Source organism: Juglans microcarpa x Juglans regia, chromosome 4S (genome assembly GCF_004785595.1).
Source record: "Juglans microcarpa x Juglans regia isolate MS1-56 chromosome 4S, Jm3101_v1.0, whole genome shotgun sequence".
Classification (NCBI taxonomy): Eukaryota; Viridiplantae; Streptophyta; class Magnoliopsida; order Fagales; family Juglandaceae; genus Juglans; species Juglans microcarpa x Juglans regia.
The window spans coordinates 10,475,997-10,493,952 of NC_054601.1; the positions used below are offsets into that span (position 1 = coordinate 10,475,997).

Below are 17,956 nucleotides of genomic sequence, written 5' to 3' on the forward strand. Positions count from 1 at the left end.
GAGCCGAATGATCAATAATTTAAAAATATTCATAATAAAATTTTCAATTTAATCGGAAAATTTTGAATTAAATAATTTTGAAAAAAAAAAAACTAAACTTAGGCAATTTGATATTTTTGAAAAATTCAACTCAAATAAATTTGGCAACAAAGAATGTGTGAAATTAAATTTTTAATACATCAGAGGAATTTCCTCATAGTATTTGTGTTTTATTACTAAAACGTATAATTAAAATAATTATTTCATCACTACAACAACAAATCAATAATTGATAGATTCACTACTTTTCCAATTTCGCATAAAAGGTTAAGCATATCTCAACTTAATTTATACATCCAAACATATCTCAATATATACAAAATCTACTCAAAGATCTTAATTCACAATTACTACTATTCACAGATTAACTCAAATTAATTGAGTTAGTATCTAAACGGAGCCTTGGACAAATTCTACATGAAAATCTTATACTACACACTTCCATCTAATCTATGTAATTTGTCATTTTTACTCTTTTATCTTAATACTTAAATATGTGTGTGTTTAAATAGAAGGAAAAAAAAATAAAAAATTACATTTTAGTTAGGTGGATATGTGTGGTATAAAGCTTCCTTGTAGTATTTCTAGGCTTCTTAATAGCATTTTTCTAAATTATATTCAAGTGTTATAAGCCTATTTCTAAAGAAACTCTTAAGATTATGACTATTAGAAGATGAGAAATAATATTTATAATTATAGAGTGTACAAATATCACACATTTTAAAAAAAAAAATCAGTAAATATGAGATTTATATAAAAAGTTTAATTCTTTTATAATAGGCTTTACTCTTTTGCAAAATGAGGGAACGGCACTTACAATTCATAATTATATTTAACATTATTTTAAAGGATATTGAGTTGAGATTTATTAAGGCGAATATCTTTTCTCGCCGGTTTTGTTCGAAATTTCTTTAGCGTAGCCTCACGAGTCGCGACGCTACGTCCTGTGTACCCCACCTTTCGCCGCAATATCTTTTTTCAATTTCGATCTAACTTCCTTCCAGTTCTCTGTAATCTTCGACACCATCACCACCTTCCCCATCTTCGTCTCAGCTCCTACGCTCCTTAGGTTCCCTTTTCTATCTCTCTTCCTCTCTCTCTCTCTCTCTCTCTCTCTTTCTGTTATATATACATATATGCGCGTATGTTGATGATTTGGCAGGTCAGGTAGACCGAGAAATGGCGGTGTATATTGTGTCGCGGCGATTACTCGGCGGGTCTGCGGTCGGGGCGTGGCATTATGCTACGCTATGGAGACCCTATTCGAAGTCTTTCAGAGAGGAGAGAGACACTTTTGGGCCAATCCTCGTCCCCGCAGACAAGTTCGACTCTCTTTTTCATCCCCTTTCGATTCTTCAAAATTCTTTGCTTTCCGGAAGCACTTTAAAGTTTAAACTATTTTTTTGAAAGCAACGCTTATTCCGTTTTCTTTATCTTACTAGTAGTGGCTCAACGTGCGAGACACGTTTGCCCATTTGGAAGGAAAAAAAATAAGAACACAAAAGTCCTCTGTTCTACAAGCAGAAAATAGCACAAATTGATTAAAAAATGTATTCATTACATACAACATAAATGTATTGGTTTTAAAGCTGTAATAGCTTAGAACATAGGAAATTAATTCATTTCAGTATTCTGTGCAGGTAGATTTCCATGCCTATTATGCAACAGTTATCAGTCATCTTCAACTATAACAGACAGCATCTAGTTCTTCTCTTTCGGGTTCTTCAAGTTTTCAACTCTTTTCCCTTGATTTCTTACAATTTTATAGCTATACAACATCCAAAAATGATTGCTAATGGATGTGAATTTTACATCATGAATGGAAGATACAGCATTCATGCACTCAAAAATCTATTTTAATTTGCTAAAAGAAATATCGGAGGTATTACAAGCCTTCTCAAAGTCTTCAACCAAATGAACTAAAAACATTTAGGATAGAAACCCATAGAACCTCATGACCATGCATCAGGAGAGAATTTTTCACCAGCCGTAGAGCTAAATTTGGAGCCGCTCTTACCATATTGGATAAGGTACTTGATGGGGTACCCTTTCAGCTTATGAGGTGCAATCCCAAGATCATTGAAAGTTAAAAGTTGTAGATCCAATCGTAGAAATCAAGAGATGATAGAATAAGGCAACCAAATGGGAAGACTACTCAACTTATCAAAAAAAAGGGAAGAATGATTAACCCAGGAAAAAAGGAGAGGTCATAAGACAACAAGCATAGAAAGAAGAATGAAAGGTCATGGGATAACATTTATTTGAAAACATTGTTTGAACTCACCATTCTCCAACAGGACTGTATTTGCAGTTAATGCAAGGGTCTGATCTAGGTTGAAAATTTTAGGATTGGTTAATGGAAAGGGAACTTTTTTAAGAAGTATTTCTTAAAAAATATGTAAATCACACACATGGTAAAACCACTCCAGCATCCAGACAAAGGAGAAAGATGCTAAAAACATTTATGCACATAAAGTAATTAAGAAAGTTAGCATATAAAACACAAGGTAAAACCACTCCAGCATCTAAGACCAAATGAAAAGCACACACAATCAGAGACACAAACATTGCCCATGGCCCAAAATATATGGCAACAAAAAAGGTTGATCATGGCTGATCGGCAAATAGCACTAATGAAGGGTTACTGGTACATCATGATATGTTAAGATGCTCAGCATAAACTTTTCATGTTTGATAACTTAATCACTTATAGATATTCTGAATAAGGGCTGCTAAAGGCCAACAAACCCACTCATATAAAGCAATAAAAACTAAAAATGAGTTAGTCGATGTCACTGAATGATAGTATTCAAAAGATTCATTCCCGAATCATGTCATACATAAGTTCTGCCAACAGCGTGCCAAGATCTTGGTAAAAATCATATCATACCAATGCAACAGGCAGAACAATTTATTTTTTTAATAAAACTTTATTTTACCTATAAAAAAAAGCTAGAACATTGAGGAAGAGAATTTTTACCAATTCATGTATAGTAGTAAAGACCCCTGGTGCACCAAGCCCATAAAACTTTCTCATGCTCGTGCCATCATCTTTTAAGGTTGCAATTGCACCAGGGTTGGATTCTGCAAAAAAACATTGCCAGGAAATTGTCAATAACTAATTTAAAAATAACATACAGCCACCATGAGTGGTAATGATTAGTTTTAAACTTCAACTAAAATAATTTATCACCAGATTGTAAATGATAGATTCAAGACATATTTGGTATACCCATTCCCAATGTGCGGAAGAAAGCCATATTGTTTTACAAAGTGTGCCCATTGATTCAAAATCCTATCCTCAGTACCAATCGTTGCAGCAGGTCTCATAATTGTGGCATGTAGAGGAACTACATTCATTATTATCCATGTGACATGCCATGTGAGCATATTTCCGTTCAATTGCTCAACAAAAATCTAATGGAATGATCTTATTGAAAGAATTATCAAACCCAAGGAATAAAGATTCAACCTAATGAGTAAAAATATGAATGTGTAATTTAATATTTAACCTTAAATAATACATGAGTAGTAGGAAAGCCATAATTTTGGTGTTCTCTTCCAGTCAAACATTCTCTCGTATCTTTTTCTTTCTCTCTTTCAACTATCTATGCAAGTAATAATATACATATAGATTCTACAACCAACTGCCACCATTAAACCAGAAATACATTATTGAACAACATGAACAAACTTTGATTTTTAATTAGAAGCCACAAACAATATTAATCTGACTCTTTGTTCTAAATCTGGTTAATTCTACTACTCTAGTACTATCTAAAGATGAATATATATAGATATATATATATATATATATATTGATTAAATGGCCGTCTCCAGGATCCGGAAGGTATTTCACTCCCAATTTTACTAAGAGTTGCACAAAGTATACAGAAAGAAACTGCATTTTTGGTAACGGATCAAGAGAGGAAAATCTTGTAGTACTGTATGATCCATTGAAGAGACCAGAGTTCAACAATTAGCGAGCATGACATCATTAATTTGTACAATTTACAACAAAAAAATGATCTAAAACAAATGATCTATCATGCATGCTAGCGGCATGATCATGTATTACACATGTATATATATTGATTGATTCTTCGACCACTAAAAGAGAACAAAAAAACCTAGCTAGCTACCATATCATAGAAACTAATTACCCCTTAATTACTTTCTCTTTCTGTTTCAACGCCAACCTTATAAATCTGCAGGGTGAGAACCTAACCTTGTACTCTGATATGGTTTCAAGCTTAGGTGACCAAAGTTGTACCTTAGACACAACAAGCTCTTCGTAGTGCTTCTGCAACTCAGGCGTGACCACATAAATATTTAACCTCGATCAATTATTGTCTATATATAGCAGTAAAAAGAATTACTCTTGAAGTATTTTTAACAAAAAAAAAAAAAAAAAAAAACAAATGCCCAAGACCCATGTACCTCCGAAAGAGCAGTGATATTCAGTTTTCCCGAGCCAGAAATAACGAACGCACACTTTTTGTGTCCTTGAGTGACTGAAAAAAAAAGAAGAAAATAAAGAAAATAAGAGAAGCAAGTTAGCGCCTCAGAAAAATCATAGCAGAGAGAGCCGAGAGGTAGAGCTGAGAGAAAGAGAGAGGAACTTGAAACGAAGGTGGCTGGAAATACAGTATCGGAAACAAACAAACACCACCAAACAACACCAAATAGAATTGAAAAAACAAAATGAAAATGCCACACTGGAAAGGAGCCATTCGACCGGTCAAGGCGTTGCCGGAGTCGTTGGGCCCTGAGTTGCCGCGCATGGCGTCGACGGAAGATGAATAGCGGTGGTTTGAGAACCTCACGCGTTTCCTTTAAAACGCGCGTCGGCGCAACGCGCGTCGGCGCAACGCGCCGCTCCGATTGGCTCCCAATCCGGTCGACCGTAAGATCGACAGGTGAGGCTTCTCCCGGTGGTGCGCGTGTCGGACGGTGGTCATCGGAGGAGCTCGAAACGGCTACCCCCTTTATTCGGCCAAAAACCTGAAAAAACAAAAAAAAACAAAAAAACCAAACCAAAACAACCGGACACGAAGCACCGGCGAGGAAAGGGAGGAGAGGAAGAGGAAGAAGGAGCCGAAGCTCCCCTTCCTCCCAGCTTGATTCAGACGAGCGAGTTTCTATCGAGAGAGGGCCTGTTTCTATCGAGAGAGAGCGTCTGGTTTCTATCGAGAGAGAGAAAGGCTGTGGTTTAATTGAGAGAGAGGCTTTCAGACGGAAGCTTAACGGAAATTACTGTAGCTTCTTTAAAACAAGAATTTCCGTTTTATTCCGTTAAATAGCCACTTATATAATAGTAATAGATATATATATATATATATATATATATATATATATATTATGAAAGGTTGTGGGGGGCACAGACTCAAAGATCGTTGCAGAACTTTGAGATTGGCGGCGAGCGTGAACGAATGCCTGAACCAATCACTCGTGCGTTTGGCATCCTAAAGAAATGCGCAGCCAAGGTTGGTTATTTTCAGCTTTACTGTTTTGATCCTTCGGATTTAGGGCCATTTCTTCCTAAATTATTTGAAATTAAACTTATGTCTGGATATATATAATTTTTCCTTTACCATTACAGCAATTATAGTACATCGTGTTCTTCTTTCGAAAAAATAAAAAATTATATCAAACAAGAATGTTAAATGTACTTATAGTTGCAGTGCTGCAGTCATTGGTCTCTAGCATGCTTTTTGAGATGTAGTTAACGTGTTGCTTTGCAGGTGAACATGGAGTACGGACTTGACCCATCAATAGCGAAGGCGATAATGTAAGCAGCCCAAGAAGTAGCAGAAGGAAAGCTAAACGATCATTTTCCCCTTGTTGTGTGGCAAACTGGCAGCGGTACTCAGACTAACATGAATGCTAATGAGGTTAGTGCTGGTTTATGTGTGTGCTTATGGGTTTTCTGATCTGTTATTGGTTCTCTATGGTTGCCGTACGCACCCTATTTACATGGCTTGTTTAATTTGTTTAAGTACTTTCATTGAGTGAAAAAAGAAGTGTGGTTGAGTCTGATTGTCTAAGGGTTCATCGGGAACTGAGTACTGGTAACAAAATTTCAGATGGATGGCCTAAGTCAACAATCATTGTGATAGTGCTTTTGATAGTCCATTAGATATTGCTGTTTAAGAGACACGTCACAACAATGAAGAAACTTATGTTTCTAGTTTGAAGCATCCAACCAAGTGCTCATAGGGAGGTGACGAGATGTGGTGTCTTCTACTGATGTAGCGTATGGTTATTAGTCTTTCCCTTGGTATTGAGTCATAATTCTGACTTTTTGTGATTGATTATGAATATAATTTTAGTTTCTAACTTCTAGTTTAGTTATGTACTATTTCTAGGTCATTGCAAACAAAGCAGTTGAGATCCTTGGTCATAAGCGTGGCGAAAAGTTTGTGCACCCTAATGATCACGTGAACAGATCACAATCTTCTAATGACACTTTCCCTACTGTAAGCTTTTTGAAAATTTTTTATGGACTGGCTTATATCTAAAGCTGAAGTGTAGTTGATTTTAGTTTTAACTGATTCATTTTTATTGCTTGAGATCAATCACTAGCAATTCCTCCCCATGGCTTTTAATCCATGTCTGGTCTGATCAACCTGGTTTCTTGCTGTCTTTTTGTTTAAGTAATGTGGTTTTCTTGTTCTCCAGGCAATGCATATTGTAGCTGCAATGGAAATCAATTCAAGATTACTTCCGAATTTGAAACAGTCGCATATTTCACTTAATTCAAAGGTTTGAAAGTTATTTTGTCGTTCTCAAGCAGAGTGAAACATGATAGTCAAATTATACTTTATATAGCTGTTCTAGGTTTTATGTGTCATGTCGTATGTTTCATCTTTGGAAATCCCTTATAAATTTGAGACATTCATGTGGATTTGTCCCTCTGACATACATGTGATTCAACTTTATATTTACTTTTGTGCCATATTGAGAATTTATGATGTCACCCACCTGTGCTTTTTGGTCTTTTCACATTAAGACCTTAATTTACACTTTTGGAAAGTTGAGAACAAAGTTTCTCGCCAGTGGAAAATCGATACCTGAGTCACATTTTCCGTTGAGACGTGGCCCTATAATGCTCTGTCATAAATATGATAATAATAATAATAATAATAATAATAAGATACAAATACAATAAAAAAAATGAAGTAGCAGTTTTTTTCTATTTATCTGTCTTATATAGATTTATAATATTGTAACAATTAGAAAAAGAAAATAAAGCCAAAAACAATTTTAAAAATAAAGCAAGAGTTTAATAACAAAACACAAAAAAGCCAAGAGAAATAAACAAACGTTTAAACATAAAAATTAAACATGCATAAATCTTATGAAAAAAGATTGAGGGAGGACATCCCCTTCTTTTCACTTCGTAACCCCATGGAAGAGGTGCCTCCCCCACCAGGCCGGGGTGGTGAGAGTCATTCCGACACTTAGGAAGGGAAGGATGGGTTTGTCTTTAGGTCGAATATAATGTCTACTGTGGAGTGTTTTATGTTGGTATCTAGTAATGTTGTTTTTGGTGCCCTTTGGATGGGTGAAATACGAGATCTAACCAATATTTATCTCTGCAGGAAGCTGCATTGAAACTGGCAGTGCTAAGTGGCGATGAATTTGATAATCTTGTCGTGCCTGAGAAAATGATTGGCCCATCTGACTGACAAGCTTATCAAGATTTTGAAGCTCCTGATAATTGATTTCAGCAGTAAGTGCCTGATGTTTCATTTTCGCATTATATCTTTCAAACAGATGTATTAGGAATCTAACATACAACAGATACAGTTTTGAGTTACAAACACAAGAGTATTGCTTCTTGTAATACCACCAACTATAACACCCAATTAACACTACAGATATAGCAGGTATGCATTTGCAAAATTAGAACTCAAAAATCAAACCAGGCCTCATTCAATACATGCCTGTCACATTTGTTGTGTTATGTGGATATTTCGCCAGTGATGTTATTAGTAAGAATTACTCTGAAAGCAAATATTCTTGAGGTTGTCTCCGTAGCTGGTCTTGGTCATTGACTCATTAGGGTATTGATGATGCCGGTTGATTTGGTAAACAAGGGGGAAGCCTCTCCGGTGCATTGCAATTTGGTTTAAGATGTTCACAAAAGAGACTAATATCCCCATCTCAAGATTATCTGTTAAGGGCAGCAAAAACATAGTAGGATGACCGTCATTGATTAGCCCGAACCGCTGGTGGCCAAATTTCTTCACACTCGTCTGTGATAGCGTGTGGAGTCGATGCGTCGGTGATAATGAGATGGGGTGGGTCAGAGCGTGCAGCTGTTGGATGTGTTTTGACGCGACGATGCATGGTGGTCACAGGTGAGGTTACACGCCGATATTTATAAATTTCTAAGTTAATTTCCTTTGAATATTGCCAGATATATATATAAAGTGGATTTTACAGTATTTAAAGATGTTCGAGTGAATTTTCAATAAATATTGTGATGTCTACTTTATGAATTTATCACTATCTTATTGAAGCCCTAGAATTTTAATGCGAGATTCAAATCATAGTCTACCATTATATGTGGCATTTGATAAAGAAAAGCTAAATGTGTTTAAAACTTTATTGCATTTTTTATTGAAACTAATCTGCCATTATATATGACATTTACTAGTAAGCTACAACGCCACTATAGTCAGATGACTTGTCCAAAGTGCCTAGTGAGCCTAACAATAACAATCTTAAAAAATATAACTATCACAGTTTTTCTAAAAATAAAAAGTTAAAATAGGAACATAAGTTGTGAAGAATCTATTCGAGACGAACAATATCATTTTAAGGAAAGCTTTTAAATAAATGGTATAGAGCCTATAGACAACCATTTTATAAATTTTTATACAACTCTTCAACAAATATTAGTAGTTTTTTTTTTTTAAACTTTATTTGGTTTTGCTAGGTTTGATTTAAAAAAGAATAATATTTTCCTAAAAATTTTATAAAATAATTGTGTTTGTATCATTCTAAATATTTTAATAAAGATGATTTATTGATTCGTCGGTAAACTTGAACCACGGTTAGCCCAGTATCAGATATTCTTTTCAGGTCAGCTCAGCTTTAACCCAAACGAAAAATGTTTAGAAAGAAAAACTTTGGAAATTTTTGTATTTTTGTGTTTGTAAAAGTAGTGAAATTCATTTAAAATAAAAAATTGTTATAGTGTTCTTCTAGTTTCAATAAAAATAGTGAAATCTTCTTATGGTTTAATGAAAGAATAATGATATATACAATCTCTAAATGTATAAGAATCGCACAACTCTTTTATAAAAATTTGGATCACAGTATGAAAAAGTGTGAAAACTCACTTTTCTTGATGAGGTCTAATTTTTTACAAAAAACTTGTGCATTTGGAGCTTATCCTAGCATTTGAAAATTATGTTAGAAAAATTGAGAAATTATTTTGGAGTTTAAAAGCATATGTATTGAAAGTTATAAACTTGACCAAAAAAAAAAAAAAAAAAAACTATTGGCAAGAGAAGTGTTATTCTAAAGACTTTACATAACATATCGTCTATATGATATAATTTATAAAATTAAAATTTTAAAATTTATATTTTAAATTAAATTATGTCACATAAATATATGCAGAAGTCTAGAAACATAATTATTACAAGCTTTTAGTTTGGAAGATTAGCCCAGTTTCTATTTCTATATTCTTTTGGGTTCAATATTAAAAAAGCCCAAGTCGATTATCAGAGGCACATGTCTAAGAAAGTATGACACGTGTAAGCATATGCACCGTTTACATCCAGCCCAAAATGGCCCAATAATGCCGAACCCTGTCCCAAACCCTAGGGTAATGGCCGAGAAAAAAAAAAAACCCTAGGGTAATCGCATTTCTGTGGCCATATATAAACCTCAGCTTTCACAAACCCTCATCCTCTCTGCCATAGCAGCTACCACTGAAAGAGAGAGAGATGGTTTCGCTAAAACTCCAGAAGCGGCTTGCCGCCAGCGTTCTCAAGTGCGGTCGAGGAAAGGTCTGGATCGACCCAAATGAAGTCAACGAAATCTCCATGGCCAACTCTCGTAGGCTCTCTCTCTCTTTAATTTCTCATACCGGAAAATCAATCAAGAAGAGAAATCCCTTTTTACTTTTATAATTTAGTTCTTGATGGTTGAGATACGTTTGTTATTGGATCGATGTGATTAGGTTTAAATCTTCGAACTTTGTTTGGTTGCCAATTTTTCTGGTAGGTTATTTGTTTGCTATAAGTCGTACGCAAAAGAAAAGAAATGGAAAGCGTTTTAGAGTACTGTGGCCTACAGCTGCAGTAGTCGCTAATGAAAATTCTAAATTTTTTCTCTCTTTATTGTCGTATCGTCTCTCTCAGCAGCCAAACGAGGTATTAAAATCTGAATTTGTGTGTTGGGTTTTCTGCTGTCGCTAAAACTGGTATGAGCTGGGGTTTTGGTTCTGTGCTGTTAGGGTGATTTGGGACTGTTTAATTTATATTTTTAAGCTTGTTTTGCTGTATGGACTTTTTATTTGGTAGATGATGATTGTTGATTGCTAAGTGCAGGCCAAAACATAAGAAAGCTGGTTAAGGATGGTTTCATCATCAGGAAGCCAACCAAGATTCACTCGCGTTCTCGTGCACGCCGCATGAAGGAGGCCAAGAGGAAGGGACGCCATTCTGGATATGGTATTCTTTCACCCCTGTGAAATGTTTAATTTTTGTTTCAAATTAAATGAATATTGAGTTCAGAACTTAGATCAATCCTCACCCATGATGACAAAAATGTCCTCTAGTTATTTGCTGAAGACATTGACACCAGAAAATTTGCATGCCCTTGCTGAACAGGCCTATTTGTACATGCTAGTTAGTCAAGGAGTTGTCTAGTTTCTAATCATTTATTGAGATGCATCTGTAAAAGATCTTTATACCATATTTAGAAAACTAAAGAACTAGAAGTGATGCATCTCGGGTAGAACATTATGATTTATTACAACTTGCCAAGCAGGCTTTCATTTAAATGAAACACGCAATATATATTTGGGGTTTGGTTGCTGATGTAAGAGCTGAAGTTAGGGGACATTTTGTAAAATTGATTTATGAATTGCTTTCAGGTAAGCGTAGGGGTACAAGGGAAGCAAGGTTGCCCACCAAAGTGCTATGGATGAGGAGAATGCGCGTACTCAGGCGTTTGCTCCGAAAGTATAGGGAATCAAAGAAGATTGACAAGCACATGTATCACGACATGTACATGAAGGTGAAGGGTAACGTTTTCAAGAACAAGCGAGTCCTAATGGAGAGCATCCACAAGTCCAAGGCTGAGAAGGCAAGAGAGAAGACTTTGTCTGATCAATTTGAGGCGAAGCGGGCGAAGAACAAGGCCAGCAGGGAGAGGAAATTTGCAAGAAGGGAGGAGCGATTGGCCCAGGTAAGTTTTTCTGTATTCTTTTGTATGTTATCCTGCAAGTGCTTGTAGGGATGCATAAATATTAGACTGTGTTAACGGATGATTATAGAATTGGTTACCTTAGATTGTGAATTTATTGGTGATTTCTTCTTTTTGGCAAAATTTGTAGGGACCGGGAGAAAAACCAGTGGCAGCTCCACCCGTTGCTGCTTCTCAACCTACTCAGTAAGTAACATAGTTATGTTCTGCACCTATTTGAATTCAGCATGTATGTCATTGCCCATCTAAATAAGTAAATTTCTATCACTTACAGGACAGCTAAAAAATCCAAGAAGTGAGACCTCATTGAAGAACACTGAAGGATGCATGACTTTTGATGGTCCATGCATCCTCGGTTGTGCTGGAGTAATTTTGACGAGTATGTGTTATTTGATGGTTTTGGAACTTGTTATTAAGTTTATTATATCCTGGATAAAAGGAGTCCTAATGTTTTGGTGCTTCGTTCAATTAATGTTTTCTTTTGTTATATTATTGATTATTCCAGTTTGAATCTGACTTAGTTTGAAGTGTCTTTATAATTTTATTTTTTTTTTGGTCTACCGAATGAGCTCTGCTACATGCACGGAGCAGAACACAAATCTGACTTACTCTTCATGCATGTTCAAATCTTAAATCAATCACGGTTAAGAAGCCATTTCTCTTCTCCAAGTACATGGTACAAATTTTCAACAAATATGAATTTCCGCAATGGGGATAGTTTTGTTAGGGATGTAGTTTGACGTGTGCATCGATCGAATTTAGCTGTTGAAGTCGAGATCATCAATTGGTTGAAAATCTTGGAGTTGGTTTTCTACTAGGAGTTTCCTTTAGATTATTCAACAATCTCGGACACCTGATGTTAATAAAAAAAAGATATTATTCGAGAAAGTAGTAAGGTTGGTTCGTAAATGGTTGAATCTAATCCTCCTATGTGTATTATTCGAGAAAGTAGAAGGTTTTAGGGTTTTAACGGACGTTCCGGGCTCTTCCCAGATTTAGCAGAAGCTACTGTATTTAGGTTGATTGAAGTGTGGTTGGTACTGAATCATGTAATGATGTAATATTTAGGATGTTATGGTGGGAATGGCGATGCGTCTATGCAACAAGAACTATGTCAATTAAAGATTTGATGTAATAATGACTCACGAGGAGTAAAAGATGAACTAATTTATAGTTCTTGACGAGGAGCAATGTATGGTTAAGATTTTTTTCCCTTGTAAATTTCAGAATTTAAAATATTTTGTTATTAAACATAGAGGGAAGGAAAATGATCTATACTGGGTGATGTGCAGACCATTTGAATAAAATGAGACCCACTTAAAAAAAAAAAAAAGACATTTTTACAGTGGGTTCCACTCTTTTATAGGACTTGTATCATGTATGCTCTAGGAAATAGGAATTAGGCTTGTATAGCATTACACAAAAAATGATTAAAATGCTACTCCATTTGAACTTACCGCTCAAATGGACAGCTTAGCTAGGCAATGCCATGTGGCACTACCATGTTATATTAAGAAATAGAATGTAATAATCCATTATTCATTATTCTTTCTCAATTGTAAGACACCTTCCCTCTGGATTCATTTCTTGTTCTATTTTTTTTATTTTCCTTTTTATTAATATCAATGACTGTAAAATAAAGGTCTATCAACTTCAATAAAATAGAAATAAAATTATGACTTTGGAAACAAGAGAGATTGATCGAAACTTGCAAGATTTTTCCTTAGGACCGAGAAAACTGACCGGAATGGTTTTTCCTCGGTCGCTGCACTTCGTACTGATTAAGGAACCGGTTGGCCTCGGTCTAAGAATGTAAAGAAATTAAATTTTTGGTCCGGTCTCGAGGTAGAGTTTTTCACCCCTGACCGTCCAAGTTTAATATATACAAGTTTTTAAATAACTTTTATATGCTATTTTATAGTTTTATAATTATTTATATAAATTGAAGGCAAGTAATATGTAATTTTCTTCCAACTAATTATAAATAACTATTTAATTCTCTTCTAACCTAGATGCTTAGATTATACAAAAATTAAAGGTTAAGAACTTTAAGACAAGTTATTAACTATTAATTATTGGTAGTACCCATACTATTAACATTATTAATTTATTATATTTAATTAAAATACTTAGTTTATTTAAGTATATACTTAGTTAGACAACTTAAATTATATCATTCACTTAATTTTTCTATTACTATTTTATAGAATTTTTTTGTCAAAAACTTGAAAAAAGAAGGAAGAAAAAATGGTCCAGACCGAAACACCTCAATTAGAGGTGTAACTAGTCCGGTTCAATTCAATTTTAGATAAATTTTAGAATCAAACCGGTATACATCGGTTTTAAAAAATTAAAAATCGATACTGTACCGATTCATTACCAAAACCAGAACTTTTGATTTTTTTCGATTTTAGTTCGGTTATATTTTTCTGGTTCTCAGATTAATAACTTAATATTAATGTTTATATTTAAGATTAAAATTTCATATTATTTTAATTTTATGTTATAAAATTAAAATTTATATGTTATATCATAATTCAAAAGTTATTTTAAAAATTATAAGATTACTTTATGTTATAGCATAATCAGATGTTATATTAATTAGTAATTTAGTATATAATATATATAATACAACATAAAAAATTATATATCATATAAAAATCATATAAAAAATTATTTATATATAATATTGGAAATTAAATATATATATATATATATAAATCTGCCGACCCAATCTGGTTTATTAAATATCAAAGTTGGAACTAGACCGGTTTCTATCTAGCTTTGATTATTGTGAACTATAACCAGACCGAATCGGTTACAAACTGGAACTGGAACTGGACTAGTTACGAATCAGACTGGACACACCGGTTTGGTCTCGTTTGGTCGATTTTATCGTTTTATAGATTTCTTTAACACCCCTAACCTCAATAAGACTGACCGGACTAAACTAAAGCGAATTAGCTGGACCTTTGGTGGACTGAAAAAATCGGTCTGATCCAAAATTTCCCTCCAAGATCAAACATACCAGATTGATCACATCCCTACATGCAACATTATTGTTTTTTTTTTTGAAAATGATAACTTTCATATCATAACTCAACTGATACAAGACTTATCAAAAGCAACACTAGGAAAGATCACATTCGGTCCTGCCTCCATCCAAACTGACTCATTAACTAGAGACAAAACAAATTTCGCAACAATATGAGCAACTTTGTTTCCTTCCCTTCGAATGAAAGAAAGTTTCCAAGTTGGATGCCAAGCCATAAAATGCCTTATGTCTTCAATAATCTGTCCTGACCATGAGAAATCTGAGTTATATGCATTGACTGCTTCTACAACAATCTTAGCATCGCTTTCATATTCAATAGATTCGAATCCTAGTTCATGACACAAAGTTACAGCCCTTAATAATGCATAGCACTCAGCAAGGTATGCAGAGGGAACACAGGATCTAGGAGCAGCAAGCACCACTTGTACATCACCTAGGAAATCTCTAATGACAATACCAATGCCCATAATCTGCTATATCTTGTCAAAACCAGTATCTATATTAACTTTCATCCACCCTGGGGCAGGAGCCTTCCATACTCTTCCAGCACCACTTGTATAGCTTGCAGTAGAAGTAGAAACATAACTACCAATCTCTTCCCTTCCACCTGCATTAGTACTTACAGCTTTGAACAACTCTATATCAGAAGCAGCTAACTTGAGTACCAATGATGGGCTAATGAACTGATTCTCAAAAATAAAATGATTCCTTCTAGTCCAAAGTCTATAACAAATTTCAGAAATCAAATCCACTCTGTCACCATCTAATCTTTCAAGAAAATCAAACCACAAGCTTGCAAAATCAGCATACCTCCCGCTCCATTTCTTGACAGGACTATCACCCTCCCCCACACATCTCCTGCTTGCTGTGCATTCCCATAAAACATATAAAATAGTCTCTTCCTCAAGGTTACAAATAGGACAAAGAGAATATTTTAAAATTTGTTTCTTAGCAAGATTTACTCTAGTAGGTAACAGATCATTCAGAACTTTCCACATAAACTGTTTTACCTTCTTAGTAACTCCAAGTTTCCAAATTCTATGCCATTGAAACTGGTCCTGATGTGCACCTGAGGACTCACCATAATTCTATCTTTTTGTACCTAAATCAGAGAAATAGGCACTCTTTACAGAAAAGACCCCTTTATTTGAAAAGCCCCAAATAATTTTGTCCTCTGCATTTCTTGAACTGATAGGAATACTACAAATAAACCTTGCTTCATCTCGATTAAACACCTCCTCAATCAACTCCTTCTTCCATCCATGTCTCTCTTCATCTATGAGAATAGAAACTGTGGCTTCAATACCAATCTTATTAGGCACAGTCTGGACTTGAAAAGTAGAAGGACAATGTAGCCATTTATCTTTCCAAACCTTAATACTTTTCCCATTTCCCACTCTCCAAACCATACCTCTCTTTACTAGATCCAAAACTGACCATAAACCTCTCTAAATTTGGGAAGGACACCCTCCTAATTTAGCATTAACCAGCTGACCATCCACAAAGTATTTAGCTTTAAAAATACGAGCCACTAAAGAAAATGGGTCATTGATGATCCTCCAAACCTGTTTTGCAAGCATAGCTCTATTGAAGCAATGGAGGTCCCGAAACCCTAACCCACCATTTGTTTTGGAATCACCAAGTCTGGTCCAACTTCTCCAGTGAATTCCTCTTCCATCCCTTTTGTGGCTCCACCAAAATTTAGCAAACATAGACTCAATCTCCTTTAACAAGGTCCCCGGAAGTCTAAACACACTCATTGTGTAGGCAGGAATTGCTTGTAAAACACTTTTAATTAAAATCTCCTTACCTGCTATGGATAGAAAGGAAGTCTTCCAAATATTTATCCGCTTCCATATTTTCTCCTTTAGGCTCCTAAAGGTCTTATATTTTGACCTCTCCACCACTGTGGGATGACCCAAATATTGGTTATAGTTCTCACAAAAAACACCATGAGCATGTTGAATAATGAAAGCCTTTGTTGCAGTACCAGTGTTTGAACTGAAAAAGACAGAAGTCTTCTGTTTGTTTATGGTTTGACCAGATGTCATCTCATAAAGATGTAAGATACGCATAAGATTAAACCATTCCTCAATTCTTGCTCTGCAAAAAACCACACAGTCGTCAGCAAATAAAAGGTGATTTATCCTTATGCCTCCCCTAGTTACTGCTACACCTTTAATAACCCCATTCAATTCAGCTTGTTGCAGCAAAGAAGAAAGCCCCTCAGCACATAACAAAAATAAATAAGGGGATAGAGGATCCCCTTGTCTCAATCCTCTAGATGGTAATATGGTAACCCCCGGAGACCCATTAACCAAGATTGAATAGCTGACATAATTTACGCAGACCATTACTAATCTGATCCACCTCTCACTGAACCCCAATTTCGATAGCACAGCCTCTAAGAAACCCCATTCGACCCTATCATATGCTTTCGACATATCAAGCTTTATGGCCATACTGCCTAATTTTCCTTTCTGTCTAGATTTCATAGAGTGAAGCATTTCATAATCGATCATAATATTATCAGAAATCAATCTACCTGGGATAAATGCACTTTGATTCCAAAAAATTATTTTTGTTAACACCACCTTTAACCTATTAGCAAGAACTTTTGAGATCAACTTATATAGGACATTACATAAGCTGATTGGTCTAAATTGATGTATATAGATGGGAGAATTAACCTTAGGCACAAGAACAATGAAAGTATGATTTAAATCTTGAGGCAAAATACCAGTTTTGAAAAACTCCAAAACTGCTTCACTTACCTCAGCTCCCACTTTATCCCAATGATCTTTAAAGAAACCTGCACTAAATCCATCAGGCCCCGGAGATTTAACCGGGGACATATGACTAATAGCCTCTTCAACTTCAGCTCGAGTAAATGCCTTATCAAGTAGCTGCTGCATATCACTTGTGATTCTGTAATCTACACCTTGTAAACACTGAGAAATAGAACTTTGAGAGGGGTTAGAGGTTGTAAAAACTTTTGAGAAGTGATACCAAAAACCTGTTGAGATTTCCTCTTGACCAACCAACTCCCTCTCTTCATTAGTTATCACATTTTTTATGAAATTCTTTTTTTTTTCTTTGGTTAACACAAGCATAATAGAATTTTGTATTTCTATCTCCTTTTGCTAACCAATGTCTTTTCGCCCTTTGCTTCCACCTTATGTCCTCATGATCTAATAAAAAGCCCAACTCAGATTGTACCCTTTTTAAGCAGCACATATTTACAGCACACTCATCTTTTTGCAACAAAATAAGCTCATTAGTCTTTTCTTTAATGGCTCTATTTCTGTCCCTCAACAAATTTTTACTCCACTGCTTCAATCCTTTACTGCAGGCCTCTAACTTCCATTGTACCGACTTCAAACAACTCCCACAATCAGCCCTTTTCTGCCA

The 17,956-nt window shown here is 35.1% G+C and overlaps 1 protein-coding gene and 1 pseudogene across 1 annotated transcript; both read left to right on the plus strand.

Moving 5' to 3' along the window:
• The first annotated feature begins 904 nt into the window (after positions 1 to 904).
• On the plus strand, positions 905 to 6,944 carry LOC121262516 (annotated as a pseudogene).
• A 3,010-nt stretch (positions 6,945 to 9,954) lies between these two features.
• Positions 9,955 to 11,977, plus strand: LOC121262515 (60S ribosomal protein L19-2). Its single transcript, XM_041165017.1, has 5 exons — positions 9,955 to 10,116; positions 10,611 to 10,733; positions 11,159 to 11,472; positions 11,621 to 11,676; positions 11,765 to 11,977. The coding sequence occupies exons 1-5, from the start codon at positions 10,005 to 10,007 to the stop codon at positions 11,787 to 11,789; spliced, it is 630 nt and encodes a 209-aa protein (XP_041020951.1). The 5' UTR covers positions 9,955 to 10,004; the 3' UTR covers positions 11,790 to 11,977.
• The last annotated feature ends 5,979 nt before the right edge of the window (positions 11,978 to 17,956 follow it).

Excerpts from the sequence above, each read along its gene's own strand:
- LOC121262515 (XM_041165017.1), top strand. The coding sequence starts at position 10,005 with ATGGTTTCGCTAAAACTCCAGAAGCGGCTTGCCGCCAGCGTTCTCAAG. Across the intron at positions 10,117-10,610 it reads AATCTCCATGGCCAACTCTC|GCCAAAACATAAGAAAGCTG; the intron begins GTAGGCTCTCTC and ends TGCTAAGTGCAG. Across the intron at positions 11,677-11,764 it reads GCTGCTTCTCAACCTACTCA|GACAGCTAAAAAATCCAAGA; the intron begins GTAAGTAACATA and ends TATCACTTACAG.